This window comes from Aphis gossypii, chromosome 3, assembly GCF_020184175.1.
Source record: "Aphis gossypii isolate Hap1 chromosome 3, ASM2018417v2, whole genome shotgun sequence".
Classification (NCBI taxonomy): Eukaryota; Metazoa; Arthropoda; class Insecta; order Hemiptera; family Aphididae; genus Aphis; species Aphis gossypii.
The window spans coordinates 37,670,644-37,681,655 of NC_065532.1; the positions used below are offsets into that span (position 1 = coordinate 37,670,644).

Below are 11,012 nucleotides of genomic sequence, written 5' to 3' on the forward strand. Positions count from 1 at the left end.
TAATTCGTTTTTAAATTATAAAAAAATAGAGAAATCCATTTAGTCAACATCGGACTCAGCGTAAAGATGTTCGATTTTCCTAAATTGCTGTAGGTTTTTTTTTAATTATAAAAATTGTACTTCTATTTTGACCCCTTTAAGGTACAAACTAAACCTAACTTGCTGTCAAAAACCAATTTCAAATTGAAAAATTTTTAATTTTAATTTTAAGCATTTTATTGACTACTTATTGTGTACAGTGTACACATACATAAAAAACACATCATTGTAAAATCAATACATTCATTGCTACGCTCAGACTCTGAAATAAAACTGCTGAGTGTCAGGTAAATAAAATATTCAGTTGAAAAATATTATCATCATAATAATATTGTTATGTATGAAAATATAATGACAGTATTATTAATTTATACACATCATTAATATTCAGTGAAACCAGAGCAATGTGTTGTTTACATAGATATACCATCTATGAGTAATGACTATATATAAGTCAATGTAATTTTATTGTTTTTCATTTTATCTATAGTGCAAAGTTCGTTGATTTGTAAATACGTTCTAATTTGACGTAAACTTTTCATATAAAACACAGGTATGATACAAATTATTTATTATTATTTTCATTCCAGTAAATATTTTTAAATTTAATAGACGTTAGGTATAATAGTTAACTTTTGAATTTATATTCCGGTGTTGACGATATTTACATTATCAGTTTGAGTGGCATGTAGCGTTATAGTACTTATAGATTATCTCGAGTATTGAATATGCGTCGTGAGTGGTAAGCGTGATAGCTTTGACACAAAATTATCATTATATTTACTTAATGTTCACCACATTTTATCGTAGTCATAGTAATAATAAATATACGTTAGATGCATTCAAACGTCCAAATCGTCAACATTTATATTTGTTTCACGTCCTTATTTTTTTCAGTATGGTTTTGTTAATATTAAATTTGGCAGAATATTTCGCCAACTCAAAGACTGTTCCAGTCAAAGATGATAAAACAACCTTAGATTGGTGGCAAACTGCAGTTTACTACCAAATCTATCCAAGATCATTCAAGGATAGCAATGGCGACGGTATTGGAGATCTTAAAGGTAAGTTAAATTATTAAGTTAATTTTAGCAGAAAAAACTTAAATATACGTTATTTGATAAACTATGTTGTTTTTTAACTTCTGTAAAGGGATTGAAGAGAAAGCGGAACATTTCAAAGATATAGGAGTGGACTGTGTTTGGTTATCTCCCATTTTTAAATCACCTATGGCAGATTTTGGTTACGATATTTCGGATTACAATGCGATTGATCCTGTGTATGGCACAATGGATGATTTTGTTTCGTTGCAGAAAAAATTGAAGTCATTGGGTAAATAAAGATATTTTTGTCAGACCACTATAAAATGTATAGGTTAGGTGCCCACTTAACAATGTAATTTAATCAATTTTAAAGTCGATAATTCAATCATAGATGTTAAAACACTGCAATTAAATTGTTTTTATAAAGTAGGTATATTTAAATATTTAATACACAATGTCAATAATATATTTGGTACACATAACTTTGAGGTAAATTATTAAACACAATTTATTTATAAAATTCTAGTCATTCTTTTATTTTTAATATGCGAGTACCTAATAATATATATATTAACTATGCATCAACGAATTTTCAATATCGAAATAATAAAATATATTACAAAGATAATAAAGTAATACAAATGATATAATGTATAAGTAGGTAACTAATATTTATTTAAATTTAAGGTAACTTATTTTTATTAAAACTTATTCATTATTTTAAATACTTTTTTGTACAAAATACTCCAATAAGTTAGTACAACGATATTGATATACTTTTCAATACTTAAATAAATTTTGTATAAGTTTTAATTTATTTCGGAAAAAAATCAACTTGTACATTTCCATAAAAATCTAATTAAACACCTTAACATAATTTAATTTTAACTGTTCTTAAAAATTCTTCAACATTGTCCTATAATAAAACAATGTCTCTCAATATATATATTACTGAACAAATCGTTAATTAACTATAAAATATTAATACCATTTAAGGATCGACTCGTGGAAATACAAACTATAAATTTTTTTTTACTCAAAATTTAACCACATATGTTGTCTCCATCTTACATACGTACAATTACAAATTTTCGTTCAGTGGATTCAATTGTATGATGTTAGCTATAATATTAGAATCAATTTACCTGTTGAACTTAAAGTGCTCTAAGATGCTCATAAATCACTTAAATATTAAAATATTATTAAAAACCCATAAATAACCGTATTATTAATGCCGTAGTTAATATTATTACAGTTAATTTTGATAATAGGTAAATTGACTCTAATATTAAAGATTATAGCATAAAATGGATTTCACTGAACGAATATTTACCATGTTGTATGTATGCAGCACAAAGACAACACATGTGTGTGTGCGATCCTCTAAACAAATAATACTTTTTAAATGTAGATATATTTAAATCTATATTAAAACGAGTAATTTTTAATCGTTAAAATAATGTTTACAGAGGATAATTATAGTCTTTAATAATTATATATACAAATATAAAATGTATGTAATATTGAATTTAGTATTTATCACATTTAGCACTAGAAGAGTTTTGCAAATTATAAAATGTTAAATGACAAATATAAATTACTAAAAATGTTGTATTACTATAACTCCTTATATTTTTAGTTCATATTTTACCATTATATTATGAATCTATTATTTTTTTTTACACAGAGTTAAGTTAAATTTAAAAACTATTCATTGAAATTTCGATTTAGATGCACAATATTTTAAATAAGTCATCTAAAATTCTTCAATATCTAATCTTAAAAACGAGTTTTAAGTTAACTTAAAAATTTGTTAGATTAGAACTTGAATAAATTCATTATGAAATTAAAAAAGGTATATTTAACAATCTTCTTTAGATATATATTGTTTTACAACTATATTTTGATAATTTAGGCATTAAAATTATTATGGATTTCGTACCTAATCATTCAAGTGACGAACACGAATGGTTTAAAAAGTCTGTAGAAAAAATTGATCCATACACAGATTATTATGTATGGAGAGATGGTAAATGCGATACAAATAACTTGAGAATACCACCAAATAATTGGGTAATGTATTTTAAGACCATTTCATTGTTTTACTTTTGTTTTTACTTTTAACTTTTATAAAAAAATTCTAAAACAGAATATCCTTAGAATTGAATTTTTTTATACGGGAGTTATAGTTTATTTAATCTAATAAAGAATTAAAGATTTTTAAATTTTATGAATGAATAATAATAATGTACACATTTTTCCAGCAAAGTTTATTCAGTAATTCAGCATGGACATGGAATGAACAACGTGGACAGTATTATTTACATCAATTTGATCCTAAACAACCAGATTTAAACTACAGAAATAAAGAATTGGTCAAAGAAATGAAAGTAAGAACATATTTGAAAAAAAAAACATTTAGATGTTATAAAACACAATAAAGTCATTACTTAGATAATACAATATATATAATACAAAGATTAAAACCTATAACCTGTCAGAGCATAACAAATTAATAATGATGGTTTTTTTTATTATGTTAGCAAGAAAATTATTAGAGTTTTAACTTAGTATTAATTTAACTGATAACCGTATTCTCATTGATATTTAATACACAGAGAAACATCGATAACTCGAACTTTTATAAGTTAAATTTTCGGTAATTCGAAGGAATGCCTTGGCCCCTGCTGGCCCTGCTTTACATTGATAAGTTATTGAGGTTCTCTGTCGAAATGTCGAATTTTCGATAACTCGAATTTATTTTTATCCCCAAACGATTAGTTATCATTATTATTATTCGTAGTTATTTGCTTATACCATATCAATATTTAGTATTATCTCGACTGCCGAATCTTATCGTATTTTTGTAGTTCTTTGTCATGAATCGACATATTTTTTTATATTATTTTATTAATGGGCTTCAAACTCAATGTAATGCTTTTCAACTAAAATTATTTACGTGTGCACTAATCTCCACGTCCTTTTAGTATACTTAATATTTTTAAACGCTAATCGCAGTGTACCATTATTATATTATAATTATATTATCCGTATGCATTTATTGCCGCTATAAATCGTATTGACCACCAAACAACATTTTTATTTTTTTTCTCATAATATATCCACTACAGACTTCAGTGTATTATCATTACTTATTTATCTTGTGTGTCGTATGATTTTACTTATTATCTACTTGTTGTTGTTCGCCCATCATTGTGAATATTATACTTGGCATTATATCGGCATTTATAGCCATTATTATGAATTGAAATTAAATTATATTAAGTTCAGGTGGCGGTTGGCCAGTAGAGAACCAAAAATGTATGGGTTATTTGCTATTTGTTATTATTTATTTATAAATTCTTATATATACTAGTTGGTTGTACCAAACCAGCATTTCATTACTATTTTTATGCATTGTAGTTTTTATATTAAACTTTCTTGAACCGTTAGTGCCTTTGTAATATTATACTGTACACTTCATTTAATTGTTTTTTATTATGCAGAAAGACCGTATTACACGTAGTAAATATTATGCTGTGATTTATTACTAATAGTACTTATTATTTAATTTGTTTATTATACAGACACTGTTTGTTATTACCAAAACTTCGTTGTGTAATTTTTAAGTAAACATAACTACAAATACACACATAATACATATATATAAACACGCATACATTCTTATCATCTCACGTAGTTCATCTATGATTTTCACGGTCACTCTTATCACTGCTGATCTAGATATTCACACCATTACATAAAATACGTACTCGTACTCGCGTACAAATTTAATTCGGTCAGTCCATAATTTTAAGCAACGAAATTTTTTAGTACTCGGAATTACGGATTATATAGTATTATTCATTACCAAGCAATTACCAATGCAATATTAAGCAATTACACTTCTGTGTCAACTAAATTCTTGAATATAGGACTATTTAATTATTCAATTAGTTTGTTTTAACTACAGTTGTATAAATGTTTAAACTTTATTTTAAGATACGAATCTGTTTTAAAATAAGATTGGACAATGCTAAGTTGTTATAATGAATTTTTCTTTTATGATGATTATAAAATTAATTAATTTAGTTACCTATTGCGCCTTTAAAAAAAAAAAATAATTAATTTTCAGCTTTAGTTATTAATCTATAGTTGTTTAATGTCTAATTTAACATTATAATGATCTACCTACCTAGCAGCATGGCTATACAGTAGATTTAGTACTTCCTTGAATTTTAAATTTATAATTATCTAATTAAATTAATGAAAACAAACTTGATCAGATAGCTTTTATGTTTTTGAGCTACCAAAATTATGTTTCGTAGTTTCCAATGAGCAGTATAATTTTCAAAACCATTAATTTTAATATACATACTAACTATATTATTACTTCAGTTTGAATTTGATATAGAGCCTTAAAGAGAATATTTATTATGTTTTAAAAATTTAATTCAAATTATTATGTTTTTATTTTTGTACAGAACAACTTGAGATTCTGGTTAGATCTTGGTGTAGATGGATACAGAGTAGATGCCGTACCGTATTTGTTTGAGGATCTACAATTTTTAGACGAGACCAGAAAACCAGAAGAGCTTGCTAAAAAAGAGAAAAACACTTATTTTCAATATTATCACCCCTATACAATGGATTTACCTGAAACGTATGATATGATTAGTCAGTTTAGAGACGTGTTAGATGAATATAAGTCGAAAGATGGAAAAACCAGGTATAAACTAATATCACATTAACTATTTAACCATATAATTATTAACATTTTATTCCTAATAAAATTGTATTATTAAGTTTTTCTAATATCTATGAAAAATATCACAAATTATATTCATTCGTAAGACCTAAACCTATAATAATATAATTTAAAACTTAAATTTTTGTGGTTAGCTTGGTTAATAATTAATTATATCATATCTTGGAGTAATATATATATATATTATATATATATATATATATATATATATATATATATATATATAAATATATTTTTATTGTATTTAGAGTTATGATAACTGAAGCATACACAACTCTTGAAAACACTATGAGATATTATGGTAATGAAACCAAAGTAGGAGCACATATGTCGTTTAATTTTGAATTGATTGAGCGATTAAACGATTATTCGAACGCTTCTAAATTCAACGATGCGGTGAATAATTGGTTGGACAACATGCCTGATGGGAAATGTGCGAACTGGGTGGTAAGTATATCATCGCGAGTTTGCTTTTATTCAAAAATATCTTTAACTTCCTGTAATATAATTTAATAATAATATGATTTTACTATAAACAAGATTTATTTATAATAAAAAAGTAAAACTAGACATTTTTGTAAACATTTCCAATTAATAAAAAAATAATTGAATAGTACCGGGAGATACCTAGAAAATTATATTATTAACACATAGTTTCTACGAATCTCACTATTCACTATGTGTAGTAGATCATAATTATGTTTTTAATAAAACATTTTAATACGATAACCATACTAACATATTTAATAGGTATACCTAGATAGTTTATTTGCCATGTATTATTTTAATTTAATTTTTTTTTAAGAAAACAACAGATAAGAACCCAACTATATAATCTTTATTAGATTTTTAATATCTATACCTATCTGAATATTACTTCATTTATTATCTATAAATTATAAATGATCAATATAGTTGGGAATTTTATGTAGCTTTATAGAATATCAAAAAGCATATTATTAAATAAAGCACAAATTATTTTTATTAAAATTAATGTAATGATAAACTAATTTTGTTTTGTCATTTTTTAAATTTTAATAAATACGTATATACGATATATTATTATATCGTATAAAATATATATTATAGAGTACGACTTTCAGCTGGTTTAATTCTAAATTTTAAAATTTGAACAATATGCTTAAAAGTTCTATATAAAAATATCAAATATTACGTACAAAATTCAAAATCAAATAATGAATAAATATATAATGACTGATTAATACAAAATAAATAACAACATCTCTATAGTGTGTAAAGTATTCAGTTATTGATTCACTTTAGTTATCGTTCATAATTTTAGCCTCGATTTCGTTCTATTACTCTTTGAAAAAAAAATAATTTTTCTTAAATTTGATCTCATAACTCATATATAAGTTTCTATATATAGTTTCTATATTTTCTAGATCGGAAACCACGACCAGCCGCGTGCGGCCACGCGGTTCGGCAGTGAAATGGTGGACGCCATGAACATGTTGAACATGTTGTTGCCCGGGGTCGCGTTCACGTACATGGGCGAGGAGATCGGCATGTCGGACACGGCCGTCCGCTGGGACCAGACGGTCGACCCGAGGGGCCTGAACGCGGGATTCGAGGGTTTCTCGGGCTTGAGCAGGGACCCGGCCAGAACGCCGTACCAGTGGAACGCCACGGCCAACGCCGGTTTCACGGCGGCCTCGTCGACGCCGTGGTTGCCGGTGAACCCCAATTACTGGAAGCTGAACCTGGAAGTGCAACGGAAGCAGCACTGCAGCCATTACACCGTGTACAAACGGTTGGCCAAGCTCCGGAAGACCCGGACGGTGCAGCGCGGTTCGTTCGAAGGCAGACCGCTGTCCGAGTGGGTGTACGCGTTCACCAGGTAAGGCGCAAACCACACGTGATATAATTGTACCGCGGTATACTAATATGATATGGTTATGCAGTGATCTCGAACGGATTAACTATCCGCTCAGCATCACGGTGATGTTTCTATCCATCTACGGATAAATAATAAAGGGCGATGTGTGATGGGGTGTGTGTGTGTGTGTGTGTGTGTGTGTGTGTGTGTGTGTGTGTGTGTGTGTGTGTGTGTGTGTGTGTGTGTGTGTGTGTGTGTGTGTGTGTGTGTGTGTGTGTGTGTGTGTGTGTGTGTGTGTGTGTGTGTGTGTGTGTGTGTGTGTGTGTGTGTGTGTGTGTAAGTTTGACCCACTGCCGAGTCTATTGCGCTATAGTAGTCCTGAAATTAGGCGTATATGTATAATCAATACTCTTGGATGGGCACTTTGCAGAAACCTTATATTTATAGTTTTACATTTTAAAGAGGAGGTCCATACGGGTACTTGTCGACGGCATCCTGCAATGCCTACACCATTATAGTAACACTATATACTGTCTCAAATTATAAAAATAATACACAATTGTACAGAAGTTTAAGACGATAATTTTTATATCAACCCCAGCGACTGTCGAAGTTAATATTAAGTTAGTATTACTTGTTATTATTTGTTAGAATATTTGTGATGATTAAAACTTTATGAAGACCCCGTGAAAGATAAAGCGATTAGTCTGTGTATTAAGCCTGTTTATACACGTGTGTGTTTGTATACATTTTTTTTTTTTTTGTAAATTTACAATCCATACATAAATGGTACAATGAGTACTGTATAGATAAGTTTTATAACTATGGGTTTCCGAATAATGTTATATTTTAAAACCCGTACACGTTTGATACGCATACTGTTATTATTACTATTACATAAACAGTAATTTATCTATTATTTTACATTTCGTTATTCGATTAGGTCACTGCCGTCAGAAGAAACTTACCTGGTTGTGATGAACGTGGGCTCCGAAGAAGAACGTGTCGACTTGAGTAGTTGGCCAACTGCGGTCAAAGACGAAACGTGGCTGGTACACACGCCAAGCGTCAATTCACAATTTTCAATAGGGTGAGGAGTAAATGCATACTAATATTATATTTAAATATTTAAAATACACAACGTAGAATAAAATATTAAACATAATTCCGTAGATTCCTATAATTTATTCATGAAAACAGTTTAGTGGACAAACTTTTATATATAGTATGTAGTCTATATTTTAAGTAGGTATACCAAATGTCGTATCGTTTAATTTATTGATAAATTAAAGATCGTCCAAATTATACACCCGTAAAGATTAATAATTTATTATTATTATTATTGATTAATGAATATTGATAGCAAAAACAAAAAAAGCTCTATTATGTAGTAAAATGAATTTTCTTCTACGTAGCATGGGGGCCATTAGGGAGGGCAAATAGGGCACTTGCCCCCCCCCCTGGACAAAAAATATTATGAACTTGTAGCTCAATAAATATTACTATAATATTATTATTATCTTTATCTGTTATCTTACATCTGAGAATTTTTTTTATTTTGACCCCTTCTAAAATGTTACCTATGGGCGCCCATACTACATAGTGTTGTGCTTTGCGAATTTTTTTTTTCGATACAATCTCTTAATTATAAAATAACCATTATAGGTGATGAGTTTTTACATGGGACAATATTTAAAATACTTTGAATTAATATTTTAATGAGTTTTAATTTAAAAATAGTATTTCTTCTAAAATGTTATTAAGCTTGCCTATGTAAAACCCCTTAAATAGTAAATATTATGTTGCTACCTCAGAAATATATTTTATAATAATTAAAAACAAAAAAATGATGTAAGAGGTATCATTATGTATCTTATTTATCAAATAAAATATAAAAAAACAATTTTTATATATTTATCTTATTTAAGTATATTACTTTTTTTTTTCAAATATTATTTTTCAATTAAATGACCTGGTAAAATAATAGTTAACTCTCGGCTTTTAAATGTTATAAATATAGTCACATAATATTATATGTATGATAGTATATTATGTGTGGTGTTTCTCTTGTAAACGGATTTATAATTTTGTAAAGGGATTGCCGTTTTTAGATCGCTATAGTTACTTCAACTTAAGTGTTGTGGTATTTCATCATTTATATTAACCCTAAATTATATTATTTTTTTTTAAAATTATTTTTGTTTAGGCAATCCCTGAAGACAAATGGATTTACGATGAGACCTAAATCAGCCATGGTTTTATGTAATAAAAAAAATGCGTTGGTTTCATCGTCTACTTCATCATCAACATCGTCATTATCCCAATCTTCGTTGATGTTTCCGGTTGCAATGTTAGCGGTCGCCTTTGGTCTCAGCTATTTGTTAGCCAAGGAGTAGTTTCCATTTATCTATGAACATCTATTATTTTTAAAAATGTTAATGGATTCAACAAAACGATACTACGAATATAAATTATTCTATCGACAATCAATTAAAAAAAAAAATCATAAATTAGAATTTAAAATGTCTGTATTGTTTTAGTTTTAAAATCGATAATTTTTATTTGTAATAATGTTTAAAAATATTATTATATTACATTAAAATCGCATTTATGGACTGTCATTTATTATGTTAATTAAAAAAATTATAAATTGCGTATCACATAAAATCGGTGAACTGCGATCAATACTGTACGGCTCAAATGTTATAATTAATACTTACTATTCAAAACAATATGTTTTTCATGTTTGTAACGTAGCAACGTCTTTTGTCGGTTTACATATTATAATACATATATATATTGTAATGCTCGAATACACCCTGGGTTTAGTATCATATTTTGCATGCAAGTAAAAGGTGTGTTATGTGTATGGATATAGTGACTACGCGAGATACCCATGTAAGCAATATTTGTTTATTTTACGATTTTTAAGTCTAAATTTTGTATTAATCATTTATCTTTAAACTTAATCATGACGTAAGTACAATGCACGAGGACAATAATTAAGTTTTGTTAAGTCATTTTTTTTATAAATATATATATATATTATGTATTATTTTATAATTTATATATTTTGATTTGGGTAATTAATTGTTGTTAATTTTTTAGACATTTTAAATTATTTAAATATTAAAACATAAATATTAAACAGGTTTTTAAAATACATTTAAACAAAAATGTATATTATAATATTTTATAAGTATTCTTGTACATTAGGCTGCCTATTTACCAGTTTTCAGGCGAAAGATAATGTTGCTTAACAAAAATAATTAATATTACTAATGCATTTTATTTTATTTATTTTAGTTAAATAATGTGTTAT

The 11,012-nt window shown here is 27.3% G+C and overlaps 1 protein-coding gene across 1 annotated transcript; it reads left to right on the forward strand.

Annotated features, from left to right (window-relative positions):
• The first annotated feature begins 613 nt into the window (after positions 1-613).
• On the forward strand, positions 614-10,780 carry LOC114127615 (maltase 2-like). The gene is made up of 10 exons (XM_050203477.1): positions 614-781; positions 937-1,103; positions 1,192-1,371; positions 2,998-3,155; positions 3,347-3,472; positions 5,567-5,811; positions 6,099-6,297; positions 7,257-7,711; positions 8,634-8,780; positions 9,897-10,780. The coding sequence occupies exons 1-10, from the start codon at positions 768-770 to the stop codon at positions 10,084-10,086; spliced, it is 1,881 nt and encodes a 626-aa protein (XP_050059434.1). The 5' UTR covers positions 614-767; the 3' UTR covers positions 10,087-10,780.
• Positions 10,781-11,012: the final 232 nt, after the last annotated feature.

Excerpts from the sequence above, each read along its gene's own strand:
- LOC114127615 (XM_050203477.1), top strand. Across the intron at positions 5,812-6,098 it reads TCGAAAGATGGAAAAACCAG|AGTTATGATAACTGAAGCAT; the intron begins GTATAAACTAAT and ends TATTGTATTTAG. Across the intron at positions 7,712-8,633 it reads TGGGTGTACGCGTTCACCAG|GTCACTGCCGTCAGAAGAAA; the intron begins GTAAGGCGCAAA and ends TTATTCGATTAG.